The 21,508-nt window shown below is 41.2% G+C and overlaps 1 protein-coding gene across 4 annotated transcripts in view; it reads right to left on the bottom strand.

Moving 5' to 3' along the window:
• The window catches only part of l3mbtl1 (L3MBTL histone methyl-lysine binding protein 1), a 57,470-nt gene continuing 35,962 nt past the window's right edge, over positions 1–21,508 (bottom strand). For 2 of the 4 annotated variants that reach the window (XM_057319955.1, XM_057319956.1), the window contains exons 19-22: positions 8,617–8,666; positions 8,339–8,496; positions 3,899–3,961; positions 4–2,673 (exon numbers count right to left, since the gene is read on the bottom strand). In XM_057319955.1, the coding sequence (XP_057175938.1) occupies positions 2,539–2,673; positions 3,899–3,961; positions 8,339–8,496; positions 8,617–8,666 (406 nt within the window). In that variant the 3' untranslated portion in view covers positions 4–2,538. Of the gene's footprint in view, positions 2,674–3,898; positions 3,962–8,338; positions 8,497–8,616; positions 8,667–21,508 lie in introns of all 4 variants that reach the window. The other 2 variants (XM_057319954.1, XM_057319953.1) reach the window with 2 other exon arrangements.

Below are 21,508 nucleotides of genomic sequence, written 5' to 3'. Positions count from 1 at the left end.
GCGAAGGTGCTAGGATAAGTACTTGAATACGTGTTCTGTCAGTTTTTTTTCTCACTGTTGTTAAATTCCAGCGCGACGGCAAAACGGAAGTTCTTCTTCTTCTTCTCCTTGTTTGTTGCAAGACGGCTGTTATGATACACTGCTTTACAAAAAGGCGGAAGTTAAGTGACGTCATTGTGAAAAGGGCGTATAGCAATACATAACAGTCGTCACTACAGGTTTAAATTACATTTTTGTTAGCACGACTCTGGTGACTTGTGATTTTGGTGGTTTTAGTCCTTTTACAGTAGATCTTACCTCTGCCTTTGATACAGTTGATAACATTCTGTTGTCTTGATTGTAATGCTGTGTGGGTATGCAACCCAGTATCACGCCAAAGTTGACACGCTTGTCCACTCAAGAAAGCGTATCACGCTTTGCCTCCTCTAGGCATGACAATGACACTCATGTATGAAGGTGGAGTAACGTTACCAGCAGGGGGCGATTTTCTAATGTAATTTGGCATCATGACGTGTACAGGTGTGATTTTTAATTTAATAAGACATGGTATTTTGTGTACGTTTATTACTTTGTGCGCACACAGATGCATTTTAGCATGTTACCCACAAATATACAAAACAGTTTGTATATTATATAATATAAAACACAATAGGAAGATACGGCTGCAGTAATTATTCCAAGCATTCCAAGGCCGAAGAACACACCCAAAAGCCATCCCCTTCTCCATCCGCCGTAAAACTCAGATCTGGTTGCGTACAAATTCAAAAACTGCCGCCGGAACGCCAGCTTCGATTGTCAAATGGCATTGGCTCTCATGTGAATTACCAGACCACAGTAGTTAAATCAAACATTTATTCATGTTGATGAACTGAATGATATTTATTGTATATAATTAACTTTTCCAAAAGAAAAACATACTGTAGTTTAAACATTAAGACATTAAAAACTTAACCTCTGTTACGACAATTGACCCTGCTACAGGTTTCCATTCATATATAATTGAAATTTAACACGGATTTGAAGATGCAAACTACAGTATGGGCCCTATCATAGACCTGGTGCAATGCAGTGCCAGGCACAAGTGCTTTTTTGCAAGTTTCAGCCAAACGCAGTTATCATTTTCACATAATGTGCCACGTTGTTCAAATTGCAACATTGCATTGCAAATTGCAACACGCCCATCGGCATTGCCCATGGGCGTGCTGGTCAAAAAACGAGGTGTGTTGGAATGTTGCTATTTTGAGGCAACTGAAATAGACTGCCACTGACCAACTAAAACCTGGTCTAAAGTCAACAGCGCAATTTTTTTTGTTATTTAAAGAGCGCGTTAGTAATATGCATGTTTAGAACACGCGTATACGCTGTTTATTACACACAGAGGGATGCGCAGCATGAACATACCAATATTAAAAGGATTACAATGTAAAATATTATTATTGTGTACATAAAGATATAAATCCAACTTGTCCTGTACATGATCTGATCAGTTTCCTCGCAAGGAGAAAACGCTCTGTTTTTCCACTTGCAAATCTCGCCATGTAAATAGCAAATCCGCCATGGCGCAAGCACAACTGTCTCGTAAAGGGAATGGGAGATGAGGCTCTAATTGGTTTACTTCTCATTACTCCCAAAACACACCTATTAGCCTACTCATCAAGAGAATAGGGAAAACCCTTTTAGACCATGCACCAGGCGCACAACCATTTTTTCCATTGTTAAACTTGCAAAAGTAGATTCGGACACGCCCTAAGGGCACCTGCGCCATGTGCTTTAGACCATGTGCTTAGATTATTAAAATAGGGCCCTTAATCATTAAAACATCTTTTAATCTATTCTCTCATGTAACATCATAGATTTATGGGTACTGTAAAATGTTACTGATGGACAGCATTGTCTGTGATCCCTGAACAAGTCTTTAACTGGCTCAGAGGTCTATGTGTAGCTATAAATTACAGCTCCCTCTGATGGTTCCTTTGGTAAAGTGCATAAACATCAACAGGGATTTAAAAAGGGTACAGTAGCACCAAGTCAAATGAATTCTGACCTGAAATGTTTGTCCATTAATTTCACTTGTGTGACCACAACATACAAAAAACAAATGATTACAGTTTAAAACTCCTCCTTTTCCTGAAAAATCAAGTTGGTTTAAGATCAAACTGTTCTTTACCAGAATGTCATTTTTATTTTAAAATAAAGTAGCATCAAAGCACTGCTATTTGAACAACCAGACCTGCAAAAAAAACTAAAATAAATAAATAATAATAATTAATATAATTTGAGTAAATAAACAAATGAAAGCATAAAAAAGTTATAAAAATGCAGAAAATAACATCTATTTGTATTTGTTTTATCGAGTCACTTTACTTTACTTTTTTATTTTCCAATGACTACATTTTTTCTGCAGGTTTTGATCCTCCATTAGAGTTTGTCCTGCTCTTGAGTCCTGGTGTTCTCTATCTACGGTGGGTTTAGGCATTACACACCAAATATGCGAAATATGGATCAATACAACATAAGTTTAAGGTTGATCACAAGCACTCACTTCAGGCTTTCATCTGTACTCTTAAACATTAGAATAGCATTGTGAATTTTCAGGGCAGGTCCAAGCTTTATATTCATGATCTTCACAATATCGTTTTGATTCAGAAGAAGCAATGCTTCTCCATCGATCATCTGCAAAAGAAAACAAAAATTTAATTGAGGAGCTTCATGACTAAGACCAAGTGATCAGCCTTCACTGCTATTTCAAAAATCTTGTAAATAATCCACTAATACATTGGCAAAGTAATTCTTTTAAAAGAGATGTAGCCAGGGCTGGAGTGGGACTGAAAAGCAGCCCTGGACCTTTTGGCCAAGAGAGGCCCTCCATCAATTCCGTCTGTTCGCAATTGCCTTCAGGCCCAATCGTACTTGCATTTTGCCTACCGGGTGGTCCCCCTCTATTCATTCTGTTGAATTTAACTAATAAAACATGTATGATTTAATATGTTATTATTGACTTAACCTACTAAAATCTGTTTTTAGAAACAGATGAAATATTTTCATTACTTTAACAAACCTCATTTTAACCTTCTGGGGGCCGTTACTTTACATGCAGAATGAACTATGGGTTGATGATGTATAGTGCACAACACTGTTGTGTATTCACACATGTAAACATTTACAGCTGAACTACAAAATGCTTTTGTGACAGAAATACCACTTTTCCTGCAAATATATTGTAGGGTGCTTATGTAGAAAATAGTTCCAATATGTTATTTGCTATTTTTAATATTGTTCAGAAAAAATACATACACATGCTGTCGCACTGCAGGAACAATTTCATAGTTCTGGAATTATTTACAGTAATACCCTCTATTTGTTGTGTTCACACAGCAGGAACCGGGAAGAATTTTAGTTCAGCAATGCATTTTGGGAGCAGGGTCTAACCCAAAAAAAGGAACTACCAGCGACACAAGTGTATTGGCTGGCTAAACACGTATGTCACAGAACAAAAACATATAGAAAGCTAATGTTAGAACATTTACCTTTTGTTTTTGACTGCATGTTGTGTTTTCCCTCTGTGATATGTAGCACTTTAAATTGTCATGAAAGATTTTTTCTCTAAGTCCTCCTTTTTGCTCTTTAAATTGAATGACTGTATGAGGACCTCTATATCATGTTAAGAGCAGTAAGAAAATGGGTTCTAACAATTTCACGTCAGGCAAATGATAATCGTGGCTTCCGGGTGGTGTTTTTTACAAAGTTTTACAAAGACATTTACACTGTTGTTGACATTTAACATTTATGTAGCCGATGCCAGCTTTAATATACTGTAAGCCACACGTTTCATAGTCTGTGTACCCTTGGTTCTATTGAATGTATAAAGATGTTATATGTAAAAATGCTAATCACTTACTTCATCTCTAAATATTTTGGCCTGCTCCTCACAACAGATAAGATTATTGACAAAGCCAAAGACCTGCCAATGAAACAGCAATATATATTCATAAACACAAGATCAGGTCAACTCCCTTCAAAGTTACAACAAATGCTGCATGTGTTGCCCACTATTTTAAATTCATTACATGTTAAGTTATAGTTGACCAACAGTTGGAAAAGAAATACAATACAATACTGGATCCATGTTTTATGACACAAAGTGACAGCAGCCTACTATTACTGCTGTTCTATGCTGGTAATATGAATCAAACAACAAGACAGAATATGTCGAGACAGAATGGGGTTTGAACTTGAGAACCTATCATCTCTGATTGTACTTTTAAAAAGCCAATGAACTTGGCGAATGGCATGGCATGCCAGATTGCTTAGAACGTACATACGGGTATAAAAGGAAGATGGCGTGCCCATTCATTCACCTTTTGGGCTGAGGAACCTGAGAGGCATTCTCGGTCGCTGCAGCGGATGGCAAAGCGTTGTGGCATGAAGGACACAACATCTCGTTCCCTCCATCAGGGAACAGAGGTTACATCCGTAACCAAGACGTTCCCTTTCTGTCGGTCTCTCGACGTTGTGTCGAGACAGAATGGGGTCCATATACGAAATGCCACGGCGCTGATCCGCGTCACGACTTCCAGCGGAGCGACACTGACTGGCATGGGTGAGTCAAAGTGAGCGTTACCGCGAATCGTAACCTTCCAGTGGTGTAGTAGGGTACTCTAGAGACGAGATAGCTGCCCGGCACCGTAAGGGACACTGGGAAGCGCTACCCCTTCGCAGGCGTACACCCAGCCGGCCGCCTGTCTTACCTGCCATGCAAGATGCGGGCTGACACCAGCTCTACACGAAGGTTGTAGAATCTCGCAAAGGTGTTGGGTGTAGCCCAACCCGCAGCTCTGCAGATGTCTGCCAGAGAGGCGCCCGGAGTCAGTGCCTACGAGCAGGCTACACCCCGAGTGGAGTTCAAACCCCATTCTGTCTCGACACAAGTCGAGAGACCGACAGAAAGGGAAAGGGAGAATTACTCACTGCTGTTGGCTCAATAACTTTTGTAGCTTAAACAGGAATTCATACATTGAAAACTGTTTTAGTTTTATAGTTTGTAGTGACAAATCAGCTCAACGAAAGTAACTACTTTTTTGAGGGGTCATATGTATGCTATACATGTTTTGACCGTTTGTGAGCTCATTCACTGTGTTCTGTTTGTGACTTGTGCCCATTAATCAACATTAATATCTTTTAAACCAATGATTAAATTACTTATAAAGCACAAATCTAATCACTTAATTTTGCTCTAAAAATGCCACCCCCAAAAGGCTCGGAGTGTTTTTATTATTATAGTTAAATTTGATATGTTACAAACATTGAACAATAAAAGATGGATGATGTGCCCCCATTCACTTGACTCGTAGAAAAATGAAGCCAAAATGGCTGAGATATGGAGCTGCGGTATCAAGGTCCCACCCATATTCCTCACACTCAAAAAAATGAGTCATGGCAGAGTTTATTATTAAGTATTTGTATCTCTTTGATTTTATTTAAATAATCATTTTTTGAAAATGTATGTAGTCAGATTGCTTAGAATGAATCTAAATCTGTTAATTGTGAAAACTATTTGATTTAATCAAATCAATAGTGTGTTTATGGTTTAAATATTACTAGCTGCACAACAAGCCAGATCCAATTAGTTAAATTGCTTTTGCTTTAAGAATAATGTAAATAAACAAAAAAATAGTTAAAATATAAAAACAAATGAGAACAACACATTTCAATTTGCAATATTATTCTCTTTCTGTCTACAGAGTCAATTAACTAGAAGAAGCAAGTGGACAGAGCAATTGGGGTCTGTAAAAAGGTGGTGGCCGCCTTCTCCTGCTACTGGAAGAAGAAACAGGACCTTTCCGCTGCTCAGGAGGAGTATGACTTGCCAAAACACAAGCTGAAGTGCTGAAGTGAAACAGAGACAAGATGGGGTTCCCGTCAACAAATGGGGAAACGAGTTCTGGAGCAGAAAAGTGCCACCACAGAGGTACTCTCAAAGGACAAAAAGACCAGGCCCCTCGTTCCTACCTGGCAAGATGTGGATGTTTTAGAGTCTACACATGCAACTGTAAGCCCACTCCTCGAATTTACTGATGCCTTGTCCAGTGAGTCTTATGTCAGTGTATCATTCTTAAAACCATTGATGCATCTCCATCTTAAAGGAAGTAGTGGATGACACAGAGCTCACCAGGACCATAAAGACAAAAGTTTGGGATACCTCGACGAAAAGTATGATGACCCAGCCATGGATGATCTACTTGACATGCCATGCCTTGTTGACCCAAGCAGTGGCTAGCTTTTTTCAAACAGGCCTACCACTACTACTAACCATACCTGTCAACATTTGGGTACCAAAATCTGTGAGAACCACGATTGCCTTCTGGGAGGTTCCATGGTTTCCCGGGGCTGTTCGCAAACTCAGTCGTTGGTCCTTTCGCAACCGCGTTCCAGGAGTTTCACGGGAGAAATAAAAGAAATACGGCCATTTCATGGGAGAAATAACAAAATGGGAGGGTGGTGGGAGATGGGACTGAAATATGGGAGACTCTTGGTCAAAACGGGACAGTTGACAGGTATGCTACTAACACAGAAGGCTTGAGTGCACAGCAAGCAGTTGAGAGGGAGCTCTGCAAATACTTTCTGTCTCCAGATGTTGATAATGACTTCAAACCTCTAGATTGGTGGAAAGTCTATCAAAAGAACTTCTCCAGAGTAAGTCAACTGGCACAACATTGCATGTGTATTCAGGCCACAAGCTCCCCCTCTGAGAGGGCTTTTAGTGCCGGTGGCAACATTGTCACATGTAAAGGGCATCTATGAAGCCAGACATTGTAGGCCAGCTTGTATTTCTTGTCAGAAACCTCTGGGATCTCCAAACCTGCTCCTGGAGGGCTACCATCCTGCAGACTGCAGCTCCAACCCTGCTTTAGCACACCTGCCTGTAATTATCCAGCAACCCTGAACACCTTGATTAGCTGCTTCAGCTGTGTTTTATTGGAGTTGGAGCTGCAACATTTCAGTGTCCAGGAACACCTGATTCCTATGTAAGTCGTAAGGATCACCGTCGAGTCCAGCTGCTTTTAATTTCAGCAAATAATTGCGAGTTTTAGTCCCTGTTTCTTTGTTTCTCTTATTCTCCTCAGCCAATTTTCTGAGTGTTTTGCCACCCAGGGGAGCATGTCCCAGGGTGTGTCCCGACATGCTCACATGGGAAAGTGACGTCAATGCATTTTCTGTACACTCTCACTTGTCCTTTGATCTACGTCTGGTCTAGTTGTCAGTTTGTCTTCCTAGTACCATACCCAGTTGTTATCATTTCTTCCCTGTGGATTTATGTGCTTGTGGATCATTGACTTTATTCCCGAGGACTTCGTACTCTATTTACCCGATGATTATATTTCGTGCTTCCGTGTGGATTACGTGTTTGTGGATATAGACTGTGTTCTCTCCGTTTGTGTGTTACTATTAAAAACCCTCATTCTACAAACATCTGTGGTCTTCCCTTTGTATGTTGTGACATATTATGGGCGTTCTTGGCAGGTTTTCTGAGTTGTTTTTAATATTGTTCATATCAATATCAGAAACATTTAGAAATATATTGTAATATAAAGTTTGCCCATATCGTCCAGTCCTACTTAGAAATATGTGCTTCGTCAGAGCCAGGTGGTCGAGTGGTTCGTGCTCCCACATATGGCGCCGGTGCGTCCCGGACGACCTGAGTTCGAATCCCGCCTCGTGGTCCTTTCCCGACCCTACCCCCTCTCTCTCATCCACTTTGCTTCCTGTCCTCTCTACTACCACTGTCTCTCAAATAAAGGCAAAAAAAACGCCAAAAAATATATCTTGAAAAAAAAAAAGTGCTTCCCCTTATTTCGAGTCGTTCCTTCCATTTGTCTGCCTGTGTGACCCTGTCACCACCCTGTGGTCTTCAGCTCAGCCCTAAGACCATGGTGTGTCCTGCTCCTCTCCCCTACTATCCTGGCCCTCCATCTGGAATTTTCCATTATCTTCAGGTGGGCATCTGGAGCCATCTATTTGGTCTGTCTGTCATCCACATTTTGTATTGCCTTCCTTTGTCCACCATTTTGTAGTTTTTTGTTCCTTTCCAGTTGTAGTTCTGTGACCCGTGTCTTGCTTTCCTGATTAGTCTGTCTATCTAAACCTCTGTGTTTGTTGTCTGGTATTGAGTGAGCGAAGTTTAGCTCCTACAGTACTTACTCCAACACACATTTCAAGCCATTTAAATCAATATTGCCTTATTATAAATGCACATTTATTCAATACTTTTTAACTAATTACTTGCATTTAATTTTTATACAAGCAATTTACACAAAATAACAGTAAATAAAGCGATTACCTCTTCTACAGTCCAGGTAGCTACTTGACTTGCATGAATTCCTGCAACTCCTGGCAGTAACTTACAGTGCTGCTCCCAGCAGAGAGAGAGAGTGCGGTCAGCATTAGCTGTGAATGCCGTCATGAAGAGAGAGGGGTACATGGCATCAGATGTCATATCTGAAACATGCACAATATATAATATAATTATTTCAATATTCCTGTGCATGAACACTTAGACAGTGAATTTCTTTTACAATATTCAAGTGAATACATATGCACATAAAACGTACAACTCACTCTGACAGTTTCTTTGCTGACTTTTGCGATATTTAGGGGGGCGACCAATCCTGTTGACAGAAAAGACACTGACATTTAACCCTTAATTGTCTTAATTAGAGTACACTTAATGTAACCTTTGTGAACAAATTTAAGCACTTTGTGATCCCAAAGCCGTGTATTTATGTTTAAAAAGTATATAATTATTTAGTTTTCTTGGAAAATGACTAATCGTTTTGCTAGACAACCCCCTTATTCATCGGCTGGTGTCGTGTAGAGCCTTTTGAAGCAGTAAATAAATTGAAATTTGGACCCCCGTTGAAGTCCATTATTATGGATAAGAACCCTGGAAAGCGTTCCTCATAATCCTTCATTTGTATTCGACAGAAGAAATAAACACACAGACAGCTTGTATGACATGTAGGTGAGTGGATTATCATGAAATTTTAATTCTATATTTAACTACTCCTTTAAATATATAAAGAAATGTCATAAAGCTATCTTTTTTTATTAAAAACACATTTTTTTACCTCTGAAACCTCTAAATATTGAATACTAATACTATTTTTTATTAATGATTTTCATACAAATCTTCATTTCACTAATTAAAACTTTGAAAATCTCATAATAATATAGCAATTACAGGGAAATATCCAGTGGCCACTACAAGGCTGTAGAATTCATTGACTGCATAGGCTAAAATCTATAAACCAATGTTATAACACAAACTCTTAAGTTCTAGATTTGATAACTTTTTATCAAGTAATATTATTTTTTATTTTTCACATTTTATCAAGTTCTAGATTGTATCATTTGTGCTGTTAAAGGCTGTCACAACAGCCACAGAAAGCTCAGAAAACTTCACGAACATTAGTTTTACCACGTGACACAACAAGAGCTGAATGTATATAACGGAACACGGAACGAGACCGAACATCGCCAACACGTTTCTGAGTTCTCCAACAGCTCCCCAAGCACCATCTCTACCTCAAGGCTGAGAAATGCACATTCCATCAGACCTCCATTCAGTTCCTCGGATATAACATCAGCTACCAAGGTATTCAGATGGACGAGAGGAAGGTGGAAGCTATCTGGGCCTGGCCCATACCCACCACTGTCACCACTGCCAATTTCTACAGATGCTTCATCCAGAACTACAGCTCTCTTAAGTCACTACTCACCAACCTCCTCAGGAATAAGCCCAAATCTCTGTCCTGGACTCAAGCCGCCACCGCTGCCATGAAAACCCTGCAGGAAGCCTTCATTACCTCCCAACTCATCGGCCATGGGACTGTTCTATCGAGCTGCTGCCTGGGTCTGGTCTGCCTAAAGGACGTGTGTACCCTCTATTGATCCCGGAACAGAAAGCCATGGAGGAGTACATCTCTGAGGCGCTGCGTCAGCGGTTCATCCGAATGTCCACATCCCCTGCCGCTTCTAGTTTCCTCTTTGTGGGAAAATAGGATGGAGGTTTGAGGCCGTGTATTGACTTTCGCACACTTAACAACCACACCAAGAACTTCCGTTACCCTTTCCCCTTGTTCCCACCGCCATGGGACAGCTCTGATGGGCCTCCAATCTCCACAAAAGTAGTGCATACAACCTGATCAGAATAAGTCACAGGGACGAATGGAAGACGGCTTTTGTTACACCATCTGGACACTATGAGTACCAAGTTATGCCTTCTGTTCTTGTCAACTCCCCTGCCATATTTCAAAGTTTTATGAATGAGATTTTCCGGGACTGTCTCAATAAATTCATATTCATTTACATAGACGACATACTCATATACTACCATAACCAAGCTGATCACCAATCCTATGTTAAACAGGTACTCCAACGCCTCTGTGACCACCACCTGTTTCTCAAGTTGGAGAAATGCCAGTTCCACCTTCAATCTGTTCCCTTTCTAGAATTTATAATCAGCAAGATGGACCAGGGGAAGGTGGATGCCGTACAGAACAGGTCACAACCCACCACGATCCGTAAAGATACTCTGACTACTGCAGTCTGCACCTCTAAAAGACATTAAAACATATAATATTAGGTTTCTTCCTTATTTACTTTATTGTTAGTGCATAGTACATCACTATTAAAGGTCTCAAGAATTAAGACATCAATTTTAACCCAAGCTTTTGTTATATAAGAGGTAATCGTATTCAAGGGAACATCCTGTAAGTGTAAGAACTGAAAACTCCCTTGTTACTGAAATTACAACTTTTATTGACACCAGGCCCAGTGGACGCTAGGTCCTGGAATGCACCTATCTATCATAGATAGGTTGAACACCGCCTCCACAGAAGAATATCAACGACTACTTCTCTAGCCCCGCCCACAGTACCGAAGTAACAAGTTGCGCGGAGCCAGATAGGGCGAGCAAGCAATAAACTTTACTCTTATTTTACCCTTATGTGAGTAAAACATATTTGTACTATGCATCACTATTGCTTTGTTAGAGATCGCTTGATATGCCGTGATAGTATTACCTGGGGTCCTCTAGTCATTTGTAATAATTGTAATGGCATCTCTGTCATTTGGTGGGCTCATATATCATTTTTCAAGGTTTTGATATACTGTATATCACTAAACACCATACAACTATAGGCTATACAAACTATACGCAAAGCCTTGCCATCACATCCGGGAAATAATCTGTGAATTTAAGTAAAATCACGTTACGTAATGTTACATGTCTAACCAAATTCACAGAAGGCTCCAACTAAGTTTACTACGCAAGCTGCTATCCAATCATAGCAGTGGCCGTTTACTTCCAAGTCTTCTATCCGGCCTGCCCTTAAAAACCGAGCATTTCTCCAGCCGGCCTCAAAACCAGGGTAGAAAATAGCCTATTACTTATTGATTTTGATGTTTTCGAATGTAAAAACCTTGCGAACGTCACAAGTAGACAATAGTATAAAACAATAAAAACGGCCAGTTCACTGCACCTTTAATGTCTTACCTGCAGGGTGACAAATAAACGTAAGACACCGTAACACTGATAAGAAACTAAACTCTAAACATAAACTAAACATCTTTGCCAAAATATGCATTTTATAATCGTAATGCTCCTAATTTACGTAACATATTAAATTATTTTAATATAAATTTTACATATGACAAACAATGCATGTTTTTCATATCTTCTTTATCAATACAGCACTTTATAAAGTAATAAAGGTTTTTTAACTATGCAACTTTTTAACTATGGGTTGTGTGAGCAGTAGCAAAGCTCTGAATATATCTTTTAAAGTGCAGGCTTCCGAAAACTGGAAAGTCTACCCTGGCAACATTCATTTCTAAAATCGCTGGCAAAATCACAATTATATAACATATTTCCGATCATTAATTAAACCTGACATCAATTATAGCATACATTTAGTCTCCTAAGCTTAAACTGCACTAGAAATCACCTTTTAAATGTTGCTTCAGCTTCTGCTCATGCGAATTGTGAGAGTGCCGTCTCCCATTGAGGCTTGCAACTTATTCAAGAACCGAATTATTTCGGCGCGTAGCAGTTTTAAAATGTATTTAAAATATGATGTTGAGCTACAAAACAAATAAACCATTTCTGATATTTTGGCCGATGATGCAAAAAAAATTTGCACAGAAAGAAGAACCCGGCTAATATCGCAAGTTTCTGCCTCGCACCGCACTGACCTCATTTTTGCTTGGTCGATTTAATATTATGATCTAACTTTCTAATGGTAAAAAGGTAGTTTGAAACGAATGATACAAGAGTTATAAGGCGTTTCTTCAATGGTTTATGAAACCCGCGGTTCCGGTAGGCTATCCACCGATCTCATCACGTCCTTAATGCCATGGCATATATTTCACAACATGCTTTCTTTTGGTAAACTAGATCAATAGTTTCATTTTTAATGTTTTGATATGTTTAGACAGACCACGCTTTCACGACAATACAATTCATGAATGGGGCTTGTCTCTGAACGCGCACGTGCTTCAGCTGCCACATTTTTTTGCTACATTTTTTTATACCGTAGATCAAGATGAGCGGTCTAAAATTATTAGATCATCTAAATCAACAACATGCATACTAGACCCTATACCTACAAATCTACTGAAAGAGATGCTCCCAGAAATTATAGATCCTCTTCTTGGTATTATTAACTCATCTCTGACATTAGGACATGTGCCTAAAGCATATAAGGTGGCTGTTATAAGGCCCCTTGTCAAAAAACCCCAACTCGACCCTAGAGAACTAAGGAACTACAGGCCTATATCGAATCTACCTTTCATATCTAAAGTTCTGGAAAAAGTAGTTTCAACTCAATTATGCTCCTTCCTCCAAAGGAATGACATCAATGAAGAATTCCAGTCTGGATTTAGAGCATGTCACAGTACAGAGACTGCTTTGATCAGAGTTACAAATGATCTGCTATTGGCGTCTGACCGAGGTTGTATCTCGTTATTGGTGCTGCTAGACCTTAGTGCTGCATTCGATACCATTGACCACAGCACACTCCTACATAGACTCGAAAATTATGTCGGCATTAAGGGAATAGCTTTGAAATGGTTTAAATCTTATTTATCCGACCGTTTTCAATTTGTAGCAATAAACAATGAGGTGTCACGCAAATCGCAAGTCCAGTACGGTGTACCACAGGGCTCAGTCTTAGGGCCTCTGCTCTTCGCATTATACATGCTACCTCTAGGAGATATAATAAAGCGACACGGAGTTAGCTTTCACTGTTATGCTGATGATACTCAACTTTATATTTCCTCGAAGCCTCATGAAACACAGCAGTTCCATCGAATAATGGAATGCATAGTCGATATAAAAAACTGGATGAGTAACAACTTTTTATTACTGAACTCGGACAAAACGGAAGTGTTACTTATTGGACCGAAAACTGCTATAAGTAACAACCAAGAATACTGTTTAACTATTGACGGATGTTCCATAAAACCCTCGTCGTCAGCAAAGAATCTTGGCGTTCTATTCGATAGTAATCTGTCATTTGAGAGCCACGTCGCCAACACCTGTAAAATTGCGTTTTTCCATCTTAAGAATATATCTAAACTACGTCATATGCTGTCAATCTCAGATGCAGAGAAGTTAATTCATGCATTCATGACATCAAGACTAGATTACTGTAATGCACTGTTAGGTGGTTGCCCTGCAGGCTTATTACAAAAACTCCAATTGGTCCAAAACGCGGCAGCTCGAGTTCTTACACGTACAAAAAAGTATGAACATATTAGCCCGGTTCTGTCAACCTTGCACTGGTTACCTATAAAGCATCGCGTTAACTTTAAAATCTTGCTTATTACCTATAAAGCCTTACATGGTTTAGCTCCTCAGTACTTGAATGAACTCCTTTTGTATTACAGTCCTTCACGTGCATTACGCTCTCAGGCGTCCTGTCAGTTGGTAATACCTAGAATTTCAAAATCAAGTGCAGGTGGTAGATCCTTTTCTATCTAGCGCCTAAACTTTGGAATAGTCTTCCCTGCACTGTCCGGGAGGCAGACACACTCTGTCAGTTTAAATCTAGACTAAAGACGCATCTTTTTAATCTTGCATACACTACTCTTCCATAATATAAATCTCAGAGGGTTTAGGCTGCATTAGTTAGATCAACCGGAACCAAAAACACAACTGATGTACTTGTTGCATCAAAGAGTACAGAACAGTACTCTACTCTCAGCCAGTCTTGTCTCATTGTTCCAAGGTTACCACAGCGAGCAGGATGCAGTTCATGGCCTGACCTGATGGTAGAGCGGAGAATGGGAAGTGGGGACCTGACAAGAGCTGAGATGATAGAGCTGGATAAAGAAGGACGCGGTCTCTTGACATGTCTTCACCACAAAATTTCAAATGCTATTAGATTATTAATGATAATCTTAAACTATAATTTATTTTATTATTAAGTTTATTTATTTTATTTAGCCTTGTTGTGCAAGTTCTCTGGAGCTTGTGCAGAGGCAGCAGCTTTTGCCAGAGGGGAACTGGAATCCCCTGGTTGGGCCTGGGTTCTCCTGAGGTTTTTTTTCTCGATTAGAGTTTTGGGTTCCTCGCCACCGTTTGCATACTGTTTTTGCACTATCTGCCTGACCGGGGGGGCTGCTTTAGAATTTAAAGTTTTACTTAATTAATATTGCATATAGGAATTTATAGTCTGTTATATTTGACCTGTGCTTCTCTCTCCTTTATCCTAAATGTGTGCTCTCACTGAGCGTGGTGTGTGTGTGTGTGTGGTTTGTCGTGCTGTCTGTGTGTGTGTGTGTGTGTGTGTGTGTGTGTGTGTGTGCGTGCGCATCCGTGTGTGTGTGTGTGTCTCTCTATGTCTATGTGTGTTAGTACGTGTGCATATTGTGTGTGTGGAGTGTTTTGTATGTGGGTATGTCTGTCTTCTGTGTTTTCAACCTTTTCTTGTTTTTGCAGGTACAACTTTAATTATTTTGCTTATAGTCAATATGTCTCATGTACAGCTGCTTTGTAACAATGAAAATTGTAAAAGCGCTATATAAATAAAGTTGAGTTGAGTTGAGTTAAAAGAACTTTAAAAATCTAACATTATGAAAAAGCCTACAGCAGAGACATTTCTTGATTTATGAAAACATATTTGTCAGATATGGTGAACTATCCCCAAAACGTGACCTCAGCATTGAACCCATCCAGTGAGTAGTGAACACACACACAGCAAGTCGTGAACACACGTAGACCCGGAGCAGTGGGCAGCTATCACTGCAGCGCCCGGGGAGCAAATGGGGGTAAGGTGCCTTGCTCAAGGGCACCTCAGTCATTACCAGCCGGCCCTGAGAATCGAACCGGCAACCTTCTGTCACGAGTCCGACTCTCATTAGGCCACGACTGCCCCTATCCCCATATCCCCAATGTATGTGAATGTAGCCTACCAATATGTATACGTGAATGTTTATAACTTCTGAGTTTACATCGGAGAAACACAGCTGTGCTAGCAGTAGTATTTATTCTATATGGGGGAAAAATGCTGATAATCCAACGATATTATAGCGCACATTAGTTTTTAAAGGAAATAAAGCTAAATCATGTTAGAGATGGGTTTTGCCATTTTTTATGAATGAGGCGCATCGCAATACACATGAGCAAACACGTGCAGAGTTTTGCACAGGCACTCTGATCTCACTCGCTGTATTTCTCAATTTGCACAAAACACAGCACAGAACATCAGTATGCAACCCAGCAATAAATGAAAAAATCAACAACTGTCCCTACACTTTTTAATGTTGAAAACGATTCAAACCGAATGAACATTGATAGAATGCATGGAGAAAATTTAAACCCTTGTTAAATGAAATGATGTATTAATGACTAGTATTAAATATAATTAGTAGTGCCTGTGGATTTAAGTTCTTGTAACTTTGATTCCTTTTCTGTCGGTCTCTCGATGTTGTGTCGAACCGACAGAATGGGGTTTGAACTTGAGAACCCATCATCTCTGACTGTACCTTTATTAAAAGGCCAATGAACTTGGCGAATGGCATGGCATTCCCCACGTTGAGCGTGCCGTCGCCCTCCGCATATTTATGCCATGGCCATCCTGCAGGCCAAGTCATTGAAGCAGCTGGCGAGGGAAGCCCAGCGGTTATGCAGGAACTGCGTACCGCCACTGACCTCGCTCTCTACTGATGTCTACTCTGGTGGTCCAAGAGCGACACCTTTGGCCCAATGATTGCACAGATGCGAGAGAAAGTGTACTTTCTCGATGCTCCCATCGTGCAAGGTGGGCTGGTTGGTGACACCGTCAAAGATTTTTCAGTTTTCAGTGGTGAAGCAGCAGACGGACCCCATCGCGACCCGGCCCCCTTCAGGGCGTCGAGGTCCCGGACGGTGTCTGCTCCCCAGCAGCCCCGGCCCTCCGCACCTCCTGCCCCGGCGCCCCCTTCTCAGGCGGTCCCCATGGACAGAGGTCATCGCGGAGGACAGCATCGACTCCCCATCGGCAACCGACCAAGAAGCAGCCCTGGCGGGGACAGCCCAGGCAGAACCAGGACATCGTGCATGGCTCCAGCCATACACCGCTGTCGAGCCGCACTGGAATGGCCTAGAGGTCTGCAACCAGTTTTTCAGGCCCCATTGGGCTCGGGTTCAGGTTAATGTTAAATGAATAGCCTCGGGTTCTGGTCGGGTTCGGGTTTGTAACTAAAAAAATATATAGGCTATATACAAACAAGTTTGTGTGCTGTGGCGTGTGCTTGCGTGTTTGCTGTGTTGTGACCACAAAAAAACACTTTTCGCATAAACTGTTCTGCGCACGTGCTCCCGCTCTTGTTCTCGTTGTCACAACACAGCAGGTGATGATGAGTGCGATAAAGCAAAATATTAGCGATGGAAAACGTATTACAGTTCCAAATGATGCAGGGAAAGCTGCACTCTGGAAGAATTATGATCTTGTCATTACTCTCAAGACTGGCCCGTAGTATCCTCAGCATCCCTGCAAGTGACGTTAGCAGCAGCATCGAGAATAACTTCAGTGCAGCTGGGCTAAATTTTAATCAGAGGAGGACGGCGCTTAAACCAACAGTACCAGAAAAAATATTTTTGACTTTTACACCTGTTCACCCACAGCAAAGTTTCATTATTGGTAAGTCTGTGGTATTTCTTACTTTTTCTTGTGTTCACTGCTGAGGGGGCCGCCGTGCCTTGATGAAACTGTGTTTGCATACATGTAGCTATTTGTTTAATTATCATCGCAAGCAATCATAAAATGCAGCACATTTCAATTTAACTTCGGGCTTAAAATGTAACTGTAATGGTCAGGCCGGGTCGGGTTAAACAATCTCGGGTGCGGGCCGGGTTCGGGCTTTCGTTTAAACCCCGTGCAGACCTCTAGAATGGCCCTGCCACGTCCCACCTCAAGCCAGGCCCTTTTAGTCAGCAGATACGTCAGCAGACCCGCTCGCCTCCCCCGGGTTCTGTCCCTGGCGAGACAGCCATTCTGCCAGCTACAGAGCCCTCCCCACGGGGACGATGTTACAGATCTACCCGCTAGATCCTCTGTCGCGGTGTCTGGGGCCTGGTCACAGCTCCCCAGCCTGTCGCGGTGGCTAGTAAGGACGATCCGTCTCGGCTACACGATCCAGTTCGCAGGCGCCAGCCCAAGATTCAGGGCATTCTGTTCACTTCGGAGTGAGGCGAGAATGCTCCCATGCTTCGGGCCGAGATGTCTTCGGGGTTTTACAGCCCCTACTTCATCGTCCCCAAGAAAGGTGGGGGCGCACTCTGAACAAGACCCATCACAGGCTCCCGTTCAGAATGTTGACGCAGAAGCACACCCTGACGTCTCTCCAACATCAGGATTGGTTCGTGGTTATCGACCTGAAGGAAGCGTACTTTCATGTCTCGATTCTCTTGCGGCACAGACCGTTTCCTCGGTTTGCCTTCGAGGGTCGAGCATACCAGTACAAGGTCGTGCCGCTTGGGTTGATGCATATGAAACCGCTTCAGCATTGACTTCAGAGTCGAGTTCCCTAGAGAGCGTGGCACACCGACACAAGACGTATTCACATCACATCTCGCTGCCATCACACTACTGCCGTTAGTAAGAACCTCTCATCGTGACTCACGCAACTGATGCCTTACTACACCACTGGAAAGTTACGATTCGCGGTAACGCTCACTTGTGACTCACCCAGGCCAGTCAGTGTCGCTCTACTGGAAGTCGTGATGCGGCGCAGCGCCTTGGCGTTTCGTATAGGAACTCCATTCTGTAGGTTCGACACAATGTCGAGAGACCGACAGAAAGGGAACGTCTTGGTTACGTATGTAACCTCAGTTCCCTGATGGAGGAAATGAGACTTTGTGTCCTTCATGCCACAACGTTTCACCGTCCACTGCAGCGACTGAGAATGCTTCTCATGCCCAAAAGGTGAATAAATGGGCACGCCATCTTCCTTTCAACTCAACTCAACTTTATTTATATAGCGCTTTTTACAAGTTTCATTGTTACAAAGCAGCTGTACTTGAGACATATTGACTATAAGCAAAACAATTAAAGGTGTACCTGTAAAAACAAGAAAAAGGTGAAAACACAGAAGACAGACATACCCACATACAATACACTCCACACACACAATATGCACACGTACTAACACACATAGACATGGACACACGGACGCGCAGACACATGGATGCGCACGCACACACACATGTACACAGACAAGTATGCACACACACAGACACGCACGCACACACACAGACACGCTCGCACATACACACGCACGCACAGTGAGAGCATACATTTAAGATAAAGGAGAGAGAAGCACAGGTCAAATATAACAGACTATAAATTCCTATATGCAATATTAACTAAGTAAAACTTTAAAATTCTAAAGCAGCCCCCCAGGCCAGGCAAATAGTTCAAAAAACAGTATGCAAACGGTGGTGAGGAACCCAAAACTCTAATCGAGAAAAAAAACCTCCAGGGGATTCCAGTTCCCCTCTGGCAAAAGCTGCTGCCTCTGCACAAGCTCGACAGTGCTTGCACAACAAGGCTAAATAAAAATAAATAAACTTACTAATAAGGTAAATTATAGTTTTAAGATTATCATTAATAATCTAATAGCATTTGAAATTTTGTGGTGAAGACGTGTCATGTTTTTTCAAGAAGATATTTCTGAAGATATTTGGTTGAATTAATTAAAGTTAAATCAATAAAAGTAAAAAACGCAAATACATTCAACACAAAAGTAATCCTGCCCCTTGTGACGTTAAATTAGCTTTTTATAAAGCGAGTCAATTGATCTGTGCAAGAACTGAACGCTATTATCACATCTTCGGGTGAATTCCAATCGCATTCATGTGCCCCACGCACTTATAGGGCAGAGCCTTTGTATAGTGCGAGTTCTGGGGGAGATGAACAGCTGTTTTTCGTAAATATAGCCGTTATACATAATGAATGCAGTAATAAAAACAACACCGTTTCCCCTTATCTGAGACAACCGTTCACTGGTGTACCCTTCCTACAGTTAGCCTACTTTCAAGGCACAAAACGCGTTTTAGAACACGACCTATCGGTGCGCAAACCGATTGCCTGTGGCTGTGCAATGCATTGCTGATTATAACGTTGTAAATAACATTAAGTTTCTTGGACTGACCGATCAAATCGCTTTATAAGACGTAAATCATTATGAGCCGCGGGAATTACTTTCGTTTGAATGTAGCAGCGTTTTGGCTTTTAAAGATGTGGCGTCTCAGGAGGACGTGCATTTAAAGCACACGTTCTTAAAGTCTCTCCACTTATTTGAAATGTTAAGGCGGGCCAGGAAAAGATGATTGGCGGGCCGCCAGTTGACTAGCCTGCTAGACATTCTGGTCGGCATGACTGCATTTATGGGATGCATGTGCATTAGTTAAAAGTAAATACTGAAAGCAACTATGGATTACAAACACTTTTGAGTCAAATGTTCCAGATATGTTAAGTGCTGAATAATGACATGCTAAAGTCACCAAAAGATTACGGATGCACATTATTCTTCTGAAACACCTGCTGCGTTGCTAACGTAGACCTACAGCTCAGTCCGTAGTCACTGTCACCAGTACAAGACACCCTACATCAGCATAATGTATGTCATATATATAAGAAAGAAATATATAAGAGAACTGAATTTCGTGAGTAACAATGCCTGTTACCATGTACAAAATTAATAGAAATTTCATATTAGTATACATAAAACTACCAATATAGTTCTCACAATATCTTTCAAGATCATATCCATGAAATGAGTTATTTAAAACATCAATTTCAGTCAAGGAATTAGTTTAGTTTAGTTTAGTTTAGTGATCAAATATACATATTTTACGGTCTCTGATTAGTAATATAAAGCATAACAATACTTGTATGCATTCGTCCAGCAAATGCCTCAATGATATTATATACTTTACATTATTCTCATGGCCATAAGTAACTGACTTTACCAAACAGGATTTAGAGCAAAGGTAGCGAAATCGAAACACAGTAAAGGAGACCAAGTTGTGAGTGAATACAGAAAACCATCACAAATGAATATATATGGTTGTTTATTAAACTCTACTCTACATGATAACAAAACAATGACGATCGCATAAAACAAACAAATACATGAAACACAAATGCGCTGGAAGCGCGGAGGGAGAAGAGGAGAAGAAGAGAGAGAGAGAGAGAGGAGAGAGAGAGAGAGAGAGAGAGAGAGAGAGAGAGAGAGAGGGAGAGAGAGAGAGAGAGAGAGGGAGAGAGAGAGGGGAGAGAGAGAGAGGGCATGGCAGCGATTTCTGAACACCAATAAAAATCATCTTTAACAAAGAGGCACAGACTTAACGCAGCTATTCTATAATAGAACGGATACTTGCAAGCTCTGTGCTGGACATATCCATATGCGTGTAGAGATGGAATGTTCAAAGGTTTCAGAAGGTCCTGCGAAAGTTCCGGGCCTCGGACATGGCTTAACCAGTGGCAGTAGAAGTCCATTGTTCCATCCTTTCCCCCAGGGGGGAAGGGCAGTCTCCGAAGAGAGAGAGGAAGAGACGAAGCCGGAAGAGAAGAGAGGACGACAAGACAAGAGAAGGTTTTCAGAGCAGGCTCGATATTTAACCTCATGAGAGGGCATGCCCACCTGAGTTTGAATCGACCAATCAGAGTTGAGCAGGGAAGAGGTTCTTTGTCCACTCAACAGCTAATTTGCATCTTTATGACCTCCTGGCAACTTTACAAAATATCATTCCCAATTATAACATAATGAAAAGAAAGTGTTCTATGGTCACACAATGTATATATACAAGGAGGAATTGTAAAGACAAACATTTAGATATCAAAAATGGACAGGTTTGAATTGCAACAAGTCATGATTCATTCAGATGGAACGCATACAAACAAAGCCTGAATTAAACTTGTATATCTAACTGTGACAGACTATTTAAAATGGCACGAGCGCC

Source organism: Triplophysa rosa, linkage group LG21 (genome assembly GCF_024868665.1).
Source record: "Triplophysa rosa linkage group LG21, Trosa_1v2, whole genome shotgun sequence".
Classification (NCBI taxonomy): domain Eukaryota; kingdom Metazoa; phylum Chordata; class Actinopteri; order Cypriniformes; family Nemacheilidae; genus Triplophysa; species Triplophysa rosa.
This window is presented reverse-complemented; position numbering and strand designations above follow the sequence as displayed.